A 21,733-nucleotide genomic window follows, 5' to 3' on the forward strand; every position below is an offset into this window, starting at 1 on the left:
TGACATCGAAGGAGTTCTGAAGTGCATAGAGGAATCTGGGAAGGGACATCATTTTAAACAGTGCTGCCCGACCCAGAGGGGACAAGGGCAGCTTACACCACCGAGCCGTGTCCTCCCTCAAACGCCGAAGTGGAAGCAGGAGATTCTGCTCATAGCGAGCCACCGGGTCCCTCGAGACGTATATTCCCAGGTATTTAAAACCGGACAGAGATAATTGGATCGGAAGCCGAGGCGGCAAGAGAGGAGGGTCGCCGGAGATGGGATAGACACAGGATTTAGACCAGTTGATCGTTAGACCCGAATTTCTCCCAAAGGAAGTCAGAACATCAAAGAGAACATTCAGCGACTGCCGCGGCGAGGTGAGATACAGGAGAATATCGTCCGCATACAACGAGACCCGATCCTCGAAGCCCGGGGCCCACCGGATCCCTCTGATCGAGGGCTCCCAGCGGAGCCAAGCAGCGAGCGGCTCCAGGGCAAGAGCAAAGAGCAGAGGGGACAACGGGCACCCCTGCCTCGTACCCCTACCGAGAGCGAAGGGCCGAGAGACCCGCCCATTAACCACCACCTGAGCCATGGGCCCCGTGTAAAGAAGCTTCACCCAGCCAAGAAATCTGTCCCCAAAGCCGAATTTGGTCAAGACAGCCCAGAGGAATGGCCACTCGATGGTATCAAAGGCCATTGTGGCGTCTAAAGAAACCAGCACGGCTGGTTCGGAGAGGTACTCCGCCCTGGCAAGGGCGCCGTGAAGCCGCCGCAAGTTAAGAGCGGTGTTACGGTGAGGGATGAAGCCGCATTGATCAGGATGAACCAGATCGCAGATGACGCTCAACAAACGATTGGCAAGGACTTTAGCCAGGATTTTAGGCTCTGCGTTTAGCAGTGAAATAGGCCTATAGGAGGCACAGCGGTCACGTGGCTTACCGTCCTTGGGGATCACGACTATCGTAGCCAGACGCTGGTCGTCAGGAAGGGAGCCTGCCGCAAGGGACTCCTGAAACATACGACGGAGGAAGGGCGCGAGTTTATCCGGGCGCAACTTATATAATTCAATAGGCAGACCGTTGGGACCCATCGCCTTGCCCGAACGAAGGGACCGAATCGCAGTTGCAATTTCATCGACAGACAAGGGGGCGTCCAGCTGCTCACGGTCTTCGACGGACAGGCAGGGCAAAGCAATATCCCTCAGCAGAAGGCGAGAGTCTTCCTCATCCCTATCAGTCACCGGGGAGTACACGGCCCGGAGGTGGTCAGCGAAACATTCCACAATCTCACCAGGCTCAGTCACACACACTCCATCCGAGACACGCAGCTCCGGGACCACACGATTCACTCTCTCCTTCTTATCCAGCCACGCAATCAACTTTCCCGCCTTGTCCCCGGCATCATACAATCGACCCTGCTGCTCCCTATACATCGTTTTGGCAGCGTCAGTGACAAGAGACCTGTATTCAAACTGTTTCAGGCTGAGGGCATGGAGCCCGTCCGGAGTGACACCCGTCTCCAAGGCCGACTCCAGCCCCGAGATGTCAGTCTCCAGCTTCACCACTGCCTCACTCTTGAGCTTCTTAGCCACCACTATCTGGGAGAGGGCGTGTCCGCGGATTACGGTTTTAAAGGCTTCCCACAGGGACATTGCGGACGACACCGACCCCTCGTTTTCAAGGAAGTATTGGGCCATAGCCTTAACCAGGCTGTCGCGAGTCGTAGGGTCTCGCAGGTACCACAGGTTGATGGGAGCGATCCGCCCTGCAGACCGCGACTCGGTGTCAAAGAGCAGCCACAGCGGGGAATGATCGGAGATACTCCGCGCCAGGTGCCTAACCTCTAGTATCCGACCAGTCTGTGCCGCGGGCATAAGGAAATAGTCTAACCTAGAAAGACTCCCATGCGCCCCAGAATGAAAGGTGTACTGACATTGGGTCGGATGCATTAATCTCCAACTATCTACCAGACCGAAGGTCTCCAGCAGTCCACCAAGCCATGCCTGGGCAGCGGGGAGGGCCCTGGGTGGGTGACGATCCAGGCCACCCGAAACCACCGAATTAAAGTCCCCGCCCATAAGCAAAAGACTATCCGGAAGTTCAAGCAGCATTCGACCCAAGTCCGCGAAGGTGGAGTTCTGGAGGCCCGGGGGGACGTAAACTGAGACCAGGGAAAGGGGCTGCCCCTCCCACCTCCCAATCAGACACACATAGCGCCCTCTGTCATCCGAGATTACCCTAGTGATATCCAACGGAAGTGAGGATCGCAGGAGAATGCCCACCCCCCTGGAGCCAGTTGTGAAACCAGAATGGGCCACGAGGCGGTATCCCCCCCTGTTCATTGCATGACAAACATTACCAACCAGATGCGTCTCCTGGATAAACACCACATCAGGAGTCAAACGACGCAAATACTGCAGTACTACACCCCGCTTGATACGGTCCCCCAACCCATTGACGTTCCATGACAACAGCCTCAACCCGTCCCCCCCCATCCCCTCCAATAGATCAAAGGCCCCCCAGTCAGTAGCACAGTTCCCAAATCTGGACAAAAATCAGTACCTCGCCCTGCAAACAAAAAACACACAGCAAAACAACCCCTCCCTCCCCCCAACCCCCCCCCAAATCCAACTCCCCCCACCCTGCACCCCTGCGGGCCAGAAAACCCCCCCAACTTGCAGTGTGCCTGTCGCCCTACTAACCCCATTCTACGAAAAGACCCCGGAGGAGGAAAGGGACCCGTCCCCGCCCGCCCCCCACACAGGTCCTAGCGAGACAAAATGAACAAAAGAAGTAAAACCCAGCTGAACAGTGCAAAATGGCAAAATCAAGGACCAAAAGTCACTCCAAAGGGGACCCGTCACCTCCTGCGCCTGCAGAGGGCCCGGGACGACCACCTCTGTCCGGCAGCGAGTCCAGCCAGTCACTCACGGCCACTGGAGAGTCAAAAAAGGCAGTCCGATCCTCATGTTCCACTCGGAGTTTAGCAGGGTAGAGCATAGAGTACTTTAGGCCCAGTTCACGGAGACGACGCTTCACCCCCTGGAATCCCATCCGCTGTTTCTGGACAAGTTGGGTAAAATCCGGATAAAAGTTAATGGATGAGTTCTCATGACGAACCGGGCCGTGGACCCGTGAGGCCTGCAGAATCGCATCTCGGTCTCTATAGTGGAACAGTTTGGCCACGATAGGCCTCGGGGGGGCCCCCGGCCGTGGCCGACCGCCCGGAACTCGATGGGCCCGCTCCACTGCAAAGAACTTACTTAGGCCTGCAGGGGCCAACTGTTGAAGGATGAGTTCCTCGACCAGGAGGTCAACCGGGCGGTTGTCGGAGGACTCCGGTACGCCTATGACACGGATGTTGTTGCGTCGGGCCCGTCCCTCGAAGTCCTCCAGCCGCCGAGCCATCTGATCGTTAACCGCCTTAATGTCACCAAGCGCGGCCTGCAGGTCCGACACATCCGCACCAAGGGTGGAGGTCCGCGCATCGAGAGCCTGAACCCTCTCGTTAGTTTTGGAGAGATCTGCCCGAATTAAGGTGACATCGATTGCCACCGTGTCGATTTTACGGGCCAGGGCCTCGTATTGCGTGGCGATGGTTTCCCTGATGCCATCAATGGCGCCCATGATGTCCTGCAGGGAAAGCTCCGGAGAGACGGTCGTGCCACCGCCGGCGGCATCCGGGGGGGGGCCGGACGCTCCAGGGGACCCTCTGCCCTGAGTGTAGCGGTCCATGTTGTTGGCCTGGACCGGTCCCCCGCGGAGGGAGGCCTTAGTCTTACGCCCCTCGGGGCCCCCCTTGCCCCCCATGTGGTCACGGACACCGAAGGGGACCGCCGATCAAAAGTTGTAGGGGCACCGGCACCGCAGACCAGCGCCTCACCAGGGACCACAATATAGCGGTGCGGGGGGACCCAAGGCGATGGGCACACTAGTGGCAGGTGGAGACAAGGCCTCGTGCAGAGGCCAAGGAAACACCCCGCCACATCAAATGCGTTCGCAGGCCAGCCCCCCGAAGTCCGAAAGTGAAACCGAAAGTGGTAGAGCGGCCACTGGCACCGCACTGCAGCCGCTGTTGTTCAATTACGACACGGCTCCACGGTTCACCTTCGCCCCGGGCACCTCCGTCGGGTGGGTCCCAAAAGTTCGAACAACGACAACTCAGGATTCCCAGGTCCAATTCGAGTTCTGAAAAGAGATACGTGCTCAGCCGGTCTTCATCTGCCAGATTCCATATACCACATCAGGATATTCTCAGGATAAATTCCGAGGAGCAGCAAGGGTCCGGGGAGCCCTGTGCTCACGCGACCATCTTGGATGCGCGCTAGGCTCCTCCCCCCCCCAAAATGGCACAGTTAATAGTTTCTGTTGCACTTCTGGCTTGAAGCCAGATATATGAAGCCAAGCATGTCTTCGCAACAATACACTTGTATTGATGTCCCTGGCTGCTGTGTCCTATGAATCTAGGGCACACTTGATTGAACTGTTGGAGATTAATTTGCCCTTATTTACAATATCACGTCTGCTTTTTTTATACTCCTTAGGGGGTGTTGGAGGAGCTCCTCCATCTCATCCCAATTTGTCCTGTTGTATCTTGCCAACAAAGCTTGCGTGTGTTGGAGATCCACCAGTGACTAGAGAATTGTGCTACCACACGCTTTACTGAAGCGTCAATAAGTTTGGACTCTGTCAGGTGGAGAAGCATCTGCTGAGGATTGTGAATTGGCCCTTTACGGGCATTTGGCACAACTAGTGAGTCTGGGGAAAGCTGACCCTTGATGTAAATAGGATCTGAGGGTGCTGGTTTATATATTTTGTCGACCCTGGGTGTAATAATACAAGCCCGTACTGGATCCTTAAACGTTTTATCAGAATGTCGCAGCGTGCCTTTGAGCATAGGAAGTTATTGGAATGATCTATGTGTGCTGGACAATATTTCAAAAAGAAAATCGCCCTCAATAGGGTCCTTTAATAAGGGGACCGGGTAATATGTTGTTTCCCTATCAATGAGATCTTGAAAAGATCAAGCATCATCAGGGGGTGATAGTTTGGCTGGGAAGAGATCTGGGTCAGTATCACTGGAGGGGGATCAATGTCAGAATTATCCCAAGGATCTGGGGACTGTGGATAACAATCATCTCCCCCCCCCCATGATCATCCTGGGAGACTGTCGAGACCCCTGTGGATTGATGTCTTCTGGTTCATCATATGAAGGATGTGTTGAAGGTGGGGGTGATGAGGGTGGAGGAGGGTGCTGAGGCCTGGAGAAGGAGGAAGAGGAGGATGCAGAGGGTTGGCTGTGTCTGCAATGTCCTCTCTTTCAGTTGGTACTGGTACATCTATGGCCTCTTCAAAAGAAAGCTGGTGCTTGGATAGTTAGGCCGCGGAGTGCACAGACCAGGCTAAAATATGGCTAGTGCGAGGCTGTATTTGTAATTTTTTCTGCTTTGGATCGAGACATTCCTGCATGATTTGGAGGATTGGTTCCGGAGGCAATTTGGATGCAGAAGTCGAAGGTTTCGGTGCCAAAGCAAATTTCTTTTTTGGAAAAGAGGTGGTCGGAGCCGAAGCAGCTGAGGGCGGGGTGCTTGGAAACGAAGAGGCAGCTGGTTGGCTCAGTAAGGGAGGGAGTTGTTTCGACTTTGCTTTCAGTGGCAAGCCCGAGGGCGGGGCGTCCGAAGTAGATGGTCGGTGCCTACCATGGCCTGCAGACAATGGTGGCCCAGGAGCCGCATATTTGGTTGAAGCCGAGTGTGTTTTGGCAGGTGGAATAGGGGCATGGGTACTCACTGTATGCTGGCCCGAAGGAAGATCCTGAAACTGGAGACTTTGTCAAGATTGGGATGGGAGCCGGAACTGGAATCATGGATATAAAAGGCTTCTTACTCAGCCGCAGATGCCTCATGAAGGTCTCTCTGTTCCTGCTCGAAATCTTGTTGCCCGAAGATGTTGGGTGTTTCTTCTATATCTCTGTGCTGCATCTCTCTGCGATGCACCCAATGGTCCTGCAATGTCTTTTTCTATCGAAAAGATCGACAAGCTTCACAGTACGCCTCCTGATGGTCTGGAGACAGACACAAGTTGCAAACCTGATGGAGGTTGGTTCTCGAGTACTTCGCGTGGCACCTTGGACAGAAGCGAAATGTATTTGTTCAATTAGAAGTGCATTCTCGGTTGAAGCCAGTGATATAAAAAGAAAGCCCGAACGGGTGAGGCCCAAAGGACGCGATTGGAGTAAGTCGAATAGGCGTGGTAAAGTTATCTTATTTTCAGTACACAACAAAGGAAAATGCGACCAAACCAATATGATGAGGGTGGAAATGAACAGCGAACCGAAATGAGCCCGAGGCGATCTCGAACGGAGCGCTACACAACACATCCGTACCCAACACCGGAAAGAAAACAATCTAACAATGAAGTTGATGCCCATGCGTAATATCACGAAGAGGAGTCACTTTGTCTCGTGACTCAAAAGACTGCTTTGAAGAAAAACAACTTGCACATATCCAGACCCAACACTAAATGGCGTAAGTATGTAGAGCATGTGTATCTACAGCCACACATGCCTCTAACATACATTTATCCACATAGCAGTTTCGCTGTTGGCATTTGTAGCAGTAGGAATGCAATAGCTGTTGCTTACCCTGGCCCATAGCTCTTCTCCATCACTTCCAATATCAGCCCCTCAAACTGGTGATAGGAAAGGTCACTACTCATGAAAATGCAATCGATTGATTCTCTGCTCGAGTTTCCAACCGAGGTGGTTGTTGAAGCCAATAATTGTGGAAACAACTGAGGTGTTATCATACGTTCAGGGAGAAGATGTGTGACATTACTCCAATGAGAAAATGTGTTAGTAATGGTTCAATAGGTTGAGAATTCAACATCCATCATCAATAGAGATTATGTCAAGACTGGCCCAGTGGGAAGATGTGTCAAATAGGGTAGAGTGGGAAGGGATATTAAAATCAGTGTAAGTGGAAGAGATGTGAGTACCCAACACTGATTCATTGCGAGAGATGTCCAAATTGGTTCAACAGGAAGAAATGCCAATGGAGAACTGATAGGGAGAGATGACAACACGGATACAGTAAAAAGAGATGTACCTGTTGAAAATATGTCAGCACCAATCAAATGGAAAGAGATGACAGCACTAATCAAGTGGAAACTGAATAAAGAATGACCAGTAATTTCAGTCAATACCAATAAATCAGTATTTTCCAATTCCCATCACACTAGGCCTATTTTATTTCCTATGTGTGCAGTACCACCTACTTTCATATCAATGTAGGGTAGCTCATTTGAAAACAAAGTCTGTTAAATTGACAAAACATGACAATGAGAGTGGAAGCTTTAGTGACGCTCAACTGTGTACAGATATGAATATATATATCATCATTATAAAACAATGTAATCTTTGTCAGTCCTTGAAATGGGTGTACCGTTAGAGTGCCTAATGGGGACAAAACAGATCACAGATGCAAGCAACCAAATGTAAATATAGATAACTCCGAAGCAATTAAACGAATATTATTAAATTATAGTCACAGTATTTTAAAAGACGCAGAAGGCAGACAGTGATCTTGGTATGAGTGGGACACAAAGACCATATACATGAGAATGAATGCAGCTTCTGTATTATATTAAAGTGATATTTATAAATACCTAAATATTTGTTGAGATGATGATGTTTGTCATGTGAAATATACATCTTGCCCGAAGACACTGTATTGGTTACAAGGATGTTTAATCTCATTCGTCATATAGATTAGCTTGGCAGCTTCATAAACACGGGTAGAAAAAGTTATATACTTTAAGGTTTCTCAAACCTATGATGACACTGTACATCTTTCATTCATAAAGTTTTGTTTTTTTACGGAGTTCTATATAGCGCGAACTTGACCCGAAGGTATCGGGTATCAGAGCCCTTTACACGAGCACCAGTTGTGTTTCATGAGGACACATTCATTTTTATTAGGCACAGAGAGATTAAGTGATTTGCCCAGAATCACAGGATGTTGCGCGTCCTTGCCGAGACTCGAACCTGGTTCCCCAGATTTGACATTGACCGCCCTAGCCGTTAGGCCAACTCCTTTACCCAGTTCGACAATGTTATGGCTTGTTATCATTACACAACTTGTTAGCTTTTATCTGACCCCACCAGTTTTGATATCAGCACAAACATCTTTCATCTCAGTCGAACATCTCACGTCCCCCCGGCTGGAGCTCTCTACTTTACCTATAGACTACAATCCCTCTGTCCTACACAGGGGATGTGACTGCTTTTTGGAATCATCCTTTGCTTGTTTAGCAGTTAGCCCCACTTCAATAGCTTCAGGCTAGGAGGAAGCGGAAAGCTTTTCTATTTTTAACAAGCACCTGCTCTGGAGGAAGCAGTAGATTGTGCTCTGCTGCCAGCGGTTAGTCTAAGCATGTTCAATGGTGGTCTTATTTCTGTAATTAATATGAATCTTTTTCTGGACAGTGTTTCTGGTAGAGGCTTGCAGTAGGAACCCATCAAAGTAAATAACTAAATGGATAACCCACCTTTTGGCGAAGCTGTGATTGCGCTTGATTTGGTAAGGAATGGGGGGGGGGGGGGGAGCCTAGTTCCGCATGGTCGGGTAGAGCTCCACGGCCTATGGCCTGGCGGAGTCTTCAACTAAAACTTCCTAAACTGCTGCTGGCCATCGTTTCCAGCTCACATCAAAATCCAGTCCCTTCGAACCAAAAAGTATGCTGTCCATTTGAGTAAAGTGCAGTCTATCCACAAAAAGACAGGGCTTTTCTTTCTATGCCTCTAGCATCTAATAGAACAACCACCACTTTCCTCTGAGCATTGTGCGTAGCAGGGTGTTTTCATAATACATACATGTTACATACAACTCAGCCCTGATTACATGCCAGCTTGAAAGCCACTCTTTGGAATCTGTGTGTGAAACGCTTAGGACCTAGAAAAGGAATACTCTTAAGTGTGTGTGAAACCGCAATATTATTTTAGATATTATTCTGAGAGTTGTAAGTTAACATTAGTTGCACTAACAATAAGAGCTGCAGGGCTACGTGAAATATTTAGGTTGACAAGGCTGTCCTGCCTCGTTTAAATCAGACTAAGAAGGAAATAGAAAAGGCAATATTACTCTGCCTTCTATGTGATTCTGCAACAGAAGCATTGCTAGTGTTCCAGAGGATTGATATGAGCAACTGTGCAAGAGTTCCCTCTCCCATCGCCACAGAGAACTGGAGAAAGTATAAAGGGATCTGAGGCTACGGTAGGAATAGACACAGAGACTTATTGATAAGGGGCCACGCTTAGGTGCTGCTATCCCGCTAAATACCATGGTAAAGATGATGGAGCATTTGTTATAGAATCAGATTAAAGTTCAGTATTTGAAACTAAAATTTCTGCTGCTTCAGGTCCCGCGATTGACAGTAAAGACTCTGTTGCTGAAGCCATGATCGTGAATGAAATGAGACATCTATAATATCGGTGAGTGAGTGTCGGTTATTGATGTATCTGTATATAAGCATCTATCTGCTGAGTCTTGTGAGGATTGGAGGAATTGGAAAGTCACAGGAAAGGTTTGCGTAAGGGTGTTCCCCTGAGATCTAAAGAGTTAGTGTTAGAATATGATTGAGTGTTTATTGATGCACATATTTATTTGTCTTGTCACATACTTTTTCCCTTTTTATCTTGTTTTTTTTAGTAATAAGGTGAGAGATGTGTTGTATTGTGTAGGGTAAGTTACTAGCCTTGTGTAACACCACACCCAAACCACTGTATTGCAGGTGGGAGCCTATTGTGTATTCCAGCTGCAGAGCACTGCCAAACTCGGATTCTTATTCGAGGGATCTTTCTGTTCTGTTGCCCGGTAGGGCAGTAGCAGGGTGGGCTCTGTCCTCAATAAATATTCTTTTGGTGAAGATGTGTGAAATTTCATTCATAGCACACATGTTTAGAAACTATAAGTAAGAAGACTGTGTATGCTTTTGAACCTGCCGACTGAATTGCAGATCGGAGGACTGACTGGTAACTTGTGAATTTGCAAGGCCTGAGGAGGGTTTTGTTCATCTCATGATGCTGGAAAATGTGAGGTGGCCTTGAGTGGCCTGTAGGTTTTGTTGTTAACAGGGAAGTCGATTTCTTGATATGTAAACCCAGCCATGTAAAAGAAGTCCCAGTCCCAGGAATGTTCTGACATAACCGGCTTAATAGGCCAATTTATCTCACCTTGGCTAGAAACAAATCTGTGCATGGTGGCATAAACTGTGAGAGTGGGCAAGCAGGATTTGGAACAGGTAGTACTAACTTATGATAACGTTTTAGAAAATAAGTATTTTGTGATCAACAAGAATGGCAAATTTGTGATACAAAAGTCAAGAAGTGTGAACAATTTAAAGGCCACTATGGCATAAGATTAACCATTTTTTTATTGGTTCGGATATGGTAACTGCTTTTCTCTGGGAATGGGAGTGGGGTTAGTGAGCATGGCAGTGCCCAATATACACAACTGCCGGCTCAAACAATATCGGGTTTTTGATTCAGACTTGGTTTTATGGACGACATCAATTGGCATTCTATGACTTTCCGTTTCAGTTGTCTCATTATAAGTGTGAACTAAACTATTCTAGCATTAAAGGCATTGCAATGCAGGCTGTGTAATGCCGGATTTTAAAAGCGATGTAAGTATAAATTAAAAATTAATGTAATTATTAATTATATAAACAAAATGTTGAGGGCGCCAATCACGGGCATTAGGAGATAAATTGGGGGGGGGGGAGGGGGGTTATTTAATCACTCAATTAATATGATTTGCAAAACCAGAAACAGAATGTTTAGCAGGAGAACATTTTGGGGAAGAAAATAGGCAAACAATAGGGGAGACTGATTAATTAATATAGAATGAGTATAAAAGTATGAATTAAAATCTATTTTTTTTGTTTGAAAGTTTTAATTTGTATTTGGGGGACGTGTTAAGAAATAGTCACAAAACATGCGTGGAACGTAAGCAATCTACATTGTAAATATAGGTAGAACTAATGTATATGTACATCATTCTTTTGTTTTTTTATCAAGGGTAGAGTAGTCACCCCAGCCCATCATGCCCGTAGCCTGTACTCACGGATCTCAGGGGAAATGGTAAGCTTGAGCCTCTTCAGCGTCTCTTCGCGCCAGTTCTGGAACAGCTGCTGAGCAGCTCCACGGTCGCCTGCCCACCAAGTCTTCCAGTTCATGTTCTTCTGGTAGTAGGGGAACTTATCCTTGAAGGCCGGGTCACACTGCAGACAAGCCCCAGCCAGACTACCAGCAGCGAGGGCTAAGCAGAGCCAGAGCGGCCTGGCCAGGCAGGCAGTGCAGCCCGCTGCTCGCCGCCTCCTCATGCAGCGGGGCTGCCGTGCACCCTATGCCCGCCGCCAGCGTGTCTGCTCCAGGACTTCTCTGTTTCATGGGCTGCCTCCAGCTTTCACTTCCTTGCAGCCCTTGCTTCTTCCGCGCTAGGAAGGAGCGTGGAACCCCGCCGGTGTCACAGATGAGAGAAGGCGCGTGTCACAAAGCCTGCCCGCAGGAGCACTCGAACAGAGCAGACCGAAGCGCAGAGAGTGATACACATCTGTTGCATCACCTAAACCATCACCCACAGCAATACAACTTAAAGGACGCTAAGGAAACTTACAGGACATCATAGTCCTAATTACCTCATGAACATGTATCAGGTCGGGAAAGGAATATACAAACTAATCCTTCAGATGGTGCACGCCCAAACTGACGAAGATCCCTAGTTTCTCATATCAAGGAATCCTACAACCTTGTAATTTGCACTTTCCATTCATAAAGCATGTGACGGAGGGCGCCGGGGTTACATCGTGACACCCCTGGAGGCGACAATAAAGGGATGCGAACAAAACGCGCGGCGGACCCTTTAAGAAGAAAAAGGCGGGTCCAGCAAAAAGGAAGCCGGGCACATTCTTATCGCCGAAGCCCCTGGACCAAAAGCTAAAGTAGAAGAGGACCGTGAAAAAAAGAGAAATTCCCGTCGTTGAAACCCCCTCGTCGCCGAAGGTCTGAGAGGTGTTGTTGTCCTTCTCGTTCTTACTTCACCGGGGAGACTCGGTCGTTCTTTGTGAGCCGCGGAAAACTCGCCGACGGGCTGAAAGGGGGAAGTTGGAAGGGACGGGGCTTTTGCTGGATGAGAAGAAGACAGACGTTGAGGACGAAAGTGCGCCACAGACAGCCCCGGCGCCCGGCCCGAGGGGCGCGAGAGCACCCAGCGCGAGCTCAGGAGGGCACAGGTGAGCGAGCGCGCCCCCCGTCATGCGGCAGCGGGTGTGCGGAGGTAGCGCGAGGGCCCCTGCGGGTGAGGAGAAGGAGGGCGCGCGCGCGCGCCAGAGGACATCCGGCGCTGGTGGGGTCGAGGCTTGAGACACAGTGGCCCCGGCTGCAGCCAAGGGGACAGAGCTCGGCGCAGCCCGGGCGGAGGAGATAAGTTGTGTGTTGAGCCATGGGAAATTGAAACAAGTGTCTTGTGATGAAATCGTTCACAAGTGGCGAGCCTGGGCCCCGGAGGCGAGAGGAGTCCAGCACGTCTTCAGTTTCATTAATGCGTCACTCGCAGTATTAGATAGAGACGTGTTAAAAGTGGGAGCACGCAAGATCGCTTTGAATTGTGTTGAGCAAAAGGGTTACATTTTAAAAAGATGCATACGGAACTTTAGAACGATGTTTCTGGGTCTCTCTTGTGTAATTTAGACTGTAAGTCATCAGTTATGCACCATCAATGTCCGTTCCTACTCGCTTTGTTGCTGCCCTTCGTTTTACATTTTTCATTTGAAGCACTTTGCAACCGTTTTTGGCATCTAAATATGATACACAAGGCATATAAACCACGGCAGGGAAAGGGTTCATTAAATTACTCATGTTATGCTGTTACTGAAACATATTGTTCTATTCAAGCCCACTGCGTTCCAGTGACAAAAAATAATCTGTACCATGCTTGAACACTTGGCGTAATTGCTGTTTTGTGCGCAGTATTTTAATCGAATTTGTAAGAAGTTTCCGAGTGACAATAGGATTTATGTAGTTAATTTCTCGGGCACACCCCAGAACAATGTATAACATGGTTACCGTGCCATTTCCTGGTTTAAACATTGTTAGTATTTCCTTTCGAACTTTGAATAGCACACAAAGCCCGAGGCTTGCAGGTTTTAGAATGCCAGTTCCTTGTAGCTATATTAAGCTAAAGGTTTTAATTGTTGTATTTTGTATTTATTATTTGTAATCCGTAGAGGGGCAAGCTTCACACGAGTTAACAGGAAAGGTTAAAAAGATAGGTTTTTGAGTATTGCGAAATGGGAACAGATGTGTAGTTCTCCCATGATATTATTCCATACCCTGACCAAAATATATTGAACTATTTTTTGCAAATGGGAACGGAGTGTACTTCTAATTTCAGAACATTCTGGGTTTCCATAATAGGGGAAGTAGAGTCTGTTCATATGTCTGTAACAATTGGTCAGTTGTTTTAAAAACCGGTTCTATGTGCTTTTGGCCAGTATTTATTTGATGAAAGCATTTTGGGCACATATGCAGAAATTTAGCAAGTTACACCCATTTTTTAAGGACAAAAAGAACGTTTGTTAGCAGAGATTCAGTTATTCTGTACTATTGCTTCAACTAGAAGGATCATCTTGTGGGAATATGGTAGTTAATATTGTGATTTCAGTCGCCTTCCAGTATTTTCCTTATATGTAACAACGTCTTGTTCTCTGCTTGTGCCACTTTCAGGCGCATTTTTCTTGTAACTCATAAAAAGGAACAACTTTGTATGGATCGTAGATTTGTTAGCATGAAAGGGAATGCACTGGTTCAGCAGCTGGAACCTGACAGCAGTGGCTTGGTGATGATGAGGATGGCTGTTTTACTCTGGAGTCGAAATTCCTCTTAGAGGATGTCATTATAACTGGGAGATGGAGGCAGTCAGTTGTTATGGCAGAGGACGCGCAGTAGTAATTTGGTTCAGCAGGAGAAGGTGAACATGAGTGAGGATATGGCCAACCTCTGTCTCTAGGCTGGTAAATACTCAGAATCTGGATTGGAGTTCAGGCACCAGAATGCAGAACTGATGAGTGCCACTGGTAAAGAGGAGATTAGAGAGCAGAATGTGGAGAATCCAGTGGAGGGGATGCTGGTGCTGTAATAAAATGAAAGTGCCTAAGACTTCGCCTTGGTGGTTGCCTATTGGTTTCGACGTGAGTAGGGAATTCAAGAAAGACTGGATGACCGAAGGAATGGTTTGATATGAAAAACTATTGAATGGTGCACCAGTGAAACTTTGGGAGGAGAAAACACTCGAGTATGGTTGAGTGGGTGACCAGGTCTAATGCTGCAAGGAGGATGAGGTGTAAACTGTACTTGTTGGTGGTAGATCGCTTTTCTCTGAGTGCGTGGTTTGCCACGATTAGAATCTGTAAATGTCTCTAAAGCAGTTTGGCTAAAGCACATCGGCAAAACCGTGAGTCTCAATCCTTTGATGACAAGAAATAACCTCTTTGGAATGAACTCTATGGGTCCACTTTACCTACTCGCTGTTCTGGACAGCAAAAATAGTAAGTAATGTGAAAATATGTTAATGGGTTGTGCACATGCTTAACTGATTTTAGCATATAGGTTTTTCTATGGACTGCGCTTCACCTTTATTTTACATTCTGCCCAAAAACTTCTTGTGAAAAGAAATGGTGGGTGTAAATTAAAGTAGTAGTTTCCAGTTCTTTCCTTCCCAGAAACGATGCTGGAGATGTTTATCCGAATGTGACTGGCAGCGCTCGTGGCTATGGACATTTTTTGTAGCTGAAATTCCATTGTTGCTCTAGTCTATCGAACGACTGACTCTCAACTCTTGTTATTTTCTGACTGTCCCTGATCATTGTGCTTGTGTGTAATTTCTTACAGATCTCAATCACCGCAGTTATTATCCATCACTGTACTCCACTGAGGCCAACAATTTTGGAACACTTGTTATTAATCATTCGATGATGTTTTTATGTACTGCTTAAATGCAATAATTGTTTATGCCGGGGAACCCCGCTTGATCCTCAGTGGGATGAAGAAAAACACATTTAAGCATTAGGAGCCGTTCCCTCCCCTCTTTATCACACCTGTTTAAAAAAATATATATATTAAACGTTTTTGTTAATAATGCCTTCTATATGGGATGGTCTGTGGACCAGTTTATCCTAAAGGATTTACCCATGCTTTCCTTCCCACTGGTTTACTATGTAACATTTATAGTGTAACACAATAGTTTCTGCTCTAAGTTCAGTTCATTGGTCCATTTCCCTCCACTGTCTATGTTCTCTTGCTAGCTGACACAGGTTCCTTTCAATGACAAGCTATAAGGTGAGGCGGGACATGAAATCCCACTCCAATAATAACAGACTTACTGTTGGCCCAACACGCCTAGAGCCGCTGGGCATGGGAGGAGACGAGACAGTGGCACACTCCTCTTTGACCTGGCTGGGATCTGAACAGAGCAAGTTGCTGCCCTGTTTTTGAATGTACATAATCTACTGAAAATGAAAACCACATTAAAACATGGATTTAAAAGTTCGCTTTCAAGGGGTTTGAGTGTTGCACCTTGCACAGATTTTAAGTTAGTCACTGGACTAAACATAGCTAGAGTATACTCAATCAGTTATGAATGGAATTTGTGTTGCCGTTTTCATGTATATGGTTTTGTGTTTCACTTCCTGGTTAGTTAGACATTGAAAAACAACAGAACCTTGGGTGTACTGACATGCTGTTGAAGAAAAGATTAATTACATTTGGTGACTGATCACTTCACATTTCAGCACTGATGGTTGGTTTGTGGTTATTGCTGGTGATAATGAGTTTTGTAAATAATTACACCCATTAGTTGGACCTGGGCAGTACAACATTAGGTAGAGAAGTAATATTGAAGTTACCTATCACTATGTAAACTAGAAAACAAACTAGCGCGCTCATTGGATGATGCCATGTGTGATGTCATCAATGTAGTCATAGAACATGTCATGAGTGATGTAATATGTGAGGTCATAAGTAGTGCATGTTGGGAGTGCAAGTTATAGTTAGCTCTGCTAACCATAACTGGTAAATTTCTGAGAGGGTTTTTTTTTTTTTTTTTTTTTTTTTTTTTTAGATCAATACATTTATGTTGTCACTGACCTATTCACCTAACTATAATGTTACTTTAACCAGTTTTTTTTCTTCTTCTTCAGTACATTTCTAGTTTTTTTTTAACATGAAAGTAATATTTTATTACCATGCGTAAAGCCAACCCCCTTTCGCGCATAGCCTTTGGCTGTGCACGGCATGGGATTGGCTGATTTGGAGCTGGGCTCTGCCACCAAATCCCCAGCAGGCAGCCAACCCCTAGGCTTCCATGGCCTTTGCTGTGTGCAGCATAAGGTTGGCCTTCAGCCCTGGGGGCTCCATCAGGGGTAAAATACAAAAGGGGAGGCTGTGTAGTCCTCCATCCCAAGCCTTATTAGGCCCTGGGGACTCCATCCTCTGGGCCCTGTATTTAATATAGGCGGGTGTCCTTGTGCCCACCCAGGGCATCCACCATACACTTGGGGGGTGCTCCATGGCCCCTGCCAGCTCCCCGAATGCCGCCAGAGCTGGCATTGCTCCCGCCCGCAGGGAGCAGCTAGTAAATGCTGCTCCCTCCAGGCAGGAATTGTCTCTTGATCTGCAGGAAAACAGGTGAAAAGTCTGCTCCCTGCCTACTGGGAGCAGACTTTGTGTTTCTCCCTCATATATATATATATATATATATATATATATATATATATATATATATATATATATTAATATAAAGTTGTTTTTCTTCCCACAATGTGGCTTGATCCGGATCGCTCAACAGCGGGTGCGGGTGTTGGGCCAAGCCAATGGCCAGGAGTCAATATTCAAACAAAAGACGCCCGCACTCTGGAACCTTGTAGATATTTATTTGATAAACAGAGCCCTAGTCTGTCACACCAACGCGTTTCAGCCTTTTCGGCCTTGCTCACGGTAGGTGGCATTACTTCCTGCAACTGTTATATATCATTTCCTGTGTACATAAAATTCGAAAGAAACCCATGGAATTCTGGGATTTGTAGTTCTTGTTACTACTGAACAGAACACCTTGTGACAGTAAAAAACAAATTGCTTGTTTTGAATTCATTTACAAAAATGACGGACTAATGTCAAAAACATTGGCAAATTGGCTGGTATTAGTGACCAAACTCGAAATTAAGTGATTGGCTGGTATTAGTGACCAGACTTGAAATTAATAACCATTCAATTGTATAGTACAAGGGTACAACCAGTTTGTACTAAGGAAAAAAGGGGATCTAAACTTATAAGATGAAAGCGTACAGGCCAAAACAATGATCAAAGTATACAGTCCCAAAGGCAATAAGCAGTTGGTATCTATGGGGTTGAGTCTCTTAGTGTGCCCATATCTTTCAATGGATACAGTTTGTTAATTCAATTGATTTCGAAGTTGATGATATGCCCAGATATGTTCTTGTACTTAATAGATATGTGTCAAAGATGAACATAAAGTTCTTCGTCCAGATTCATCCCTCTCGGGTTCTCTGTTCGTAATCTAATGATGTACTTCGATTCAAGTTGTCGCAGTTTTCTTTGTCGATCACCCATCCTTTCATTGCTTTCTATTGTGTCGATGGCAAAGTATGACATATTTCTCCAATTTCCTTCCTGGCATGTAAATATGTGTTTGGCGCTTTGTTTTTCACTGCTCTAATGTGTTCTAAAATACGCTTTTTTAGCATGCAGATGGTGCTGCCTATGTTCATCATGCCACAATTGCATTGGATCACATATATTACAAACTTGGTTGTGCATGTAATTTTTAGATCAATATGAATGATTTTTCCTTCTGGATCTTTGATTGTTTTCATGTTGGTCCCAATTTTACAAGCTTTGCAATTGTTGCATTTCCTAAAGCCGTTTTGTTGTATTGCAAGCCAGTTTTTTTCTTCGTTTTTCTTAGTTTGGAAATGACTCTGAGTAGTGAGATCTCTGATGGAAGGTGCCTTTCTGTATGAGATTGATGGCTGTGTTCCGATGATTTCCGCTAAGTCATGATCTTGTTGTAAGACTGGCCAGTATTTTTGGATAATGGGTTTGATTTTAAAGGATTCTTTGCTATATGTCATTATTAATCGCGGTGCTGTTTGGTTGGTGATAATGTCCTCATTGTCTGGATGTTTCTTGACGAGAATGTCTGTTCGATTCATAGTTTTAACTTTATCCATGCTCTTATTGAGATCTCTCACTCTATATCCTCGTTTTTGTAATCTAATGGCATAGTTGAGAATTTCTTTATTTGCATCCTCGTTTCTTGAACAGTTTCTTTTCATTCGAATAAATTCGCCATAAGGGATGCTTCTCAGTAAAGCTTTTGGATGGAAGCTTTCTGCATGCAGAATGCTGTTTGTGGCCATTTTTTTCCGGAAAAGTGTGGTTTCAATTTGACCATCCTCGATGTATACCGATATATCAAGGAAATCAATTTTATGACGGCTTGTATTGCAAGTAAAGGAAAGTCCAAGGTCATTATTGTTGAGTGTGTTGAAATATTGCATAAATTCATCTTTGTTCCCATTCCAAATTAGGAACAGATCATCAATGTAACGTGACCATAAAATGATTTTGTCCAGGGCCCCGTTGTTCTGTGGGGCCCCAGGCTATTTCCTTCTCCCACCAACCCATTGTCAGGTTGGCGTAGTTGGGTGAGAAGGAAATTCCCATAGCACAGCCACACAATTGATGATATAGTTCATGATTGAAAAGAAAAATATTGTTCTTTAAGCATATTTCAATCATAGTGAGCAACATTGCTGAATGTTCTAGTTCGTGTATGCTTCTTTGTCTCAAAGTATGCACAGGCATTTAATCCAATGGTATGTTCAATTGAAGTGTACAATGATACTACGTCTATAGTTACCATGAGGTATGCTGGATTCCATGATGTATTGGAAAGGATCCGTAGGAAGTCGCTTGTGTCTTGGATGTAGGAAGATATGGTTTTTACCAAGGGTGCAAGGTAGCAGTCTATGTATGATGAGATATTTTCATACAGTGAGTCGCAGGATGATACAATTGGTCTTCCTGGTGGATTTATCAGTGCTTTATAAATCTTTGCCAGGAAGTATATGGTGGGAATTGTTGGATTTTCCTTCAGTAGGAATTTTTTCTCCTCGATGTTGATTAAATTGTGTTCATGCCATTCATTCAGGTGTTTTTTTATGTCCTCAATCATTCTGTACATTGGATTGTTGGTCAGCTTGGTATATTTTTGGATATAATTTAATTGTCGGAATGCTTCTTCCTTGTAATTGCTTGTGTTTAAATTCACGATGTTGCCGCCCTTGTCTGCAGGCTTAATAATTATCTTTGGATTTTTAGCCAGATTTCGAATTGCTTGATTTTCTTTCTTGGAGGTATTTTCCCTGATTGTATTATTTCTTACTCTTTCAAGTTTGTCAATTTCGTTCATGATTTATTTCTGAGAAGAAGTCAATTTTGTTGCCTGGCGATAGCTGTGGACAGTATTTGGATTTTTGTTTTAGGCCACTTGGCTCATGTTGTTTCGTGTCGATTCCAAGATGTTGTAGTGTTTCAATTTCTGTGGTTTGTCCATTTTCAGAGTCATTTGCTAGATCGTATAGATTTTTTAAGTGTGGAATTTCCTCTATCGTCAATAATAGGTCACTTCGAGTCTGCTTGATGGTGTCTTGTGCCTCTATGTTTTGGTTACTATGTTTCCTTAGAGCATGGATTTTAGTTAGTTTTAGTTTGCGCACTAATTTTATACATGTCAATTTTAGTGGTGGTATAATCGAAATGTTTTTGTGGGCAGAAAGAGAGGCCTTTGTTTAGAATTCGATATTCAGTATCTGTTGGCACGTAATCTGATAGGTTGATTATTAAATTGTTCATGTCTAGTTCCTCTTCGTGCGGTTCCTGAGTGAGTATGCTCTTTTTTTCATTTGGATCTTCGAGTTTTCCTGAGGCTTCTGAAAACTTTATATTGCCTCTTCCAAACCCTCTGCCTCGCCCCTGGGTCCGGGATAGATTCTGGTCCAGGTTGACGAGGCGCATTTCCTCTAAAAAAGTAGTGTTGGTTGGTATATTGGTGCTAGGAGTTATTTCGTTTTCACTTCCGCTTACATCTGATTCAGTTTCAATTTCTCCCAAAGATTGTATGGGTTTTTTGGCTTGATTAATTTTGAGTACATCGAATCTTTTGGCAAATGTAAGTATTCTGCCTTGTTTGTAGTCGGCTTCGTCGCGGGCAAACTTCCTCTTTTTCCGTTGCTCAATTTCATCTTCATATTTCTCTAAACGGTCTTCCATTTCTTTCCGTAATTTGTCGGTGTCTTCCTTGTTATTTTGAGAAATTTTGGCCTCTAGCTCCTTGATTAGATTATGTATTTCTTCAAGAACTTTTTCGGCGTATTTGATTAATATGCGCATCATGTTTTGGCTGCATGCTGTGTTGTTTGCTCCCCACTCCTCAAGCATGTCAGTCCTCGTATCTGGATGTGTGGGCATTGTGAAGATCCTCAACCCTCGTGGGATTCGATTGATTTCAAGGTATTTTTGTAGAGAGAGTGCTTCCCAGCTTTTGCTTATTTCGCGCTTGTATTGTTTCTCGATTGAAAAGAGTAGTTATTTAAGGTTGGATTTGTATCGTTAGGTGGGGCTGCGTTTGCATCTGTTGACGCATTGTCGTTCCCACCGGACTGGAGAAAGGTTGCTACTTTCAATGCGCGTTTGGCTTTGCACGCTTCCATCTTTGTTCAGATCTTTTAATCTTCTAATTAGTGCCAATGTTTGTTCAAAAAATATATAGTGATGATGATTTTGTTGCCGATTTGTCAGTCCGTGTGATTCTAGTGCGGGCTGTTTTTTGAAAATTAACAAGGATTGCAAGGTTCCTACTTGGTGTTGGTCATCGCCGAATGAGCGCTTTAGTTTTCAGCGCAATGTCGGTTGACACAATGTAACACCCTCAAGTCGCTTCGGCAGAGACTGTATTGCCAACAGTTATTAGCACAATGCTTTAACACTTACCTGGTAGGGAAGCTCCCGTGAAGACGGCGCTCTCTGCCCCGTCTTTCGGCGTTCCAGCGGGTTTCCAGTGTAAATTTCGGCGTTTCGTCTGTCGGGCGCCTCCGGTTTCACTTCAATTTTCTCACAATGTGGCTTGATCCGGATCGCTCAACAACGGGTGCGGGTGTTGGGCCAAGCCAATGGCCAGGAGTCAATATTCAAACAAAAGACGCCCGCACTCTGGAACCTTGTAGATATTTATTTGATAAACAGAGCCCTAGTCTGTCACCCCAACGCGTTTCAGCCTTTTCGGCCTTGCTCACGGTAGGTGGCATTACTTCCTGCAACTGTTATATATAATTTTCTGTGTACACAAAATTCTCCCGTCGAAGAAGCGTCTGGATCATCATGGGGCAATTGGTGAAGTACTCCGAGGTATCGGGATTTTTCCAGACCGCCGCATCCACAGTAAGCAAAATGCCGCTGCGTTGGGGACACGGGAGAGGTTTTAATTTTTTGCTGCAGCATTTATCTTGTGCACCCAACATTGACTTTTAATGCGCTCTTTCAATTCATCTGCCAGCCCTCGCTACACGAGGAAATTCGAGGGGAGAGACTTACCCGAATTGCCAGGAGGGTGTAT

At 45.7% G+C, this 21,733-nt stretch overlaps 2 protein-coding genes across 4 annotated transcripts in view; one reads left to right on the top strand and one right to left on the bottom strand.

Annotated features, from left to right (window-relative positions):
• Nucleotides 1-11,366, bottom strand: part of IZUMO4 (IZUMO family member 4) — a 182,705-nt gene extending 171,339 nt beyond the window's left edge. The window contains exon 1 of the mRNA XM_085636999.1: nucleotides 11,108-11,366. Coding sequence (XP_085493125.1) covers nucleotides 11,108-11,366 — 259 coding nt within the window. The remainder of the gene's footprint in view (nucleotides 1-11,107) is intronic.
• A 772-nt stretch (nucleotides 11,367-12,138) lies between these two features.
• MOB3A (MOB kinase activator 3A) overlaps nucleotides 12,139-21,733 on the top strand; it is a 75,482-nt gene continuing 65,887 nt past the window's right edge. Inside the window, exon 1 of one of the 3 annotated variants that reach the window (XM_085636824.1) lies at nucleotides 12,139-12,275. The gene's annotated coding sequence lies outside the window, so the exon portion shown is untranslated. Of the gene's footprint in view, nucleotides 12,276-12,413; nucleotides 14,589-21,733 lie in introns of those variants that run through there. The other 2 variants (XM_085636825.1, XM_085636826.1) reach the window with 2 other exon arrangements.

The sequence above is a fragment of the Triturus cristatus genome, chromosome 12 (genome assembly GCF_964204655.1).
Source record: "Triturus cristatus chromosome 12, aTriCri1.1, whole genome shotgun sequence".
Classification (NCBI taxonomy): domain Eukaryota; kingdom Metazoa; phylum Chordata; class Amphibia; order Caudata; family Salamandridae; genus Triturus; species Triturus cristatus.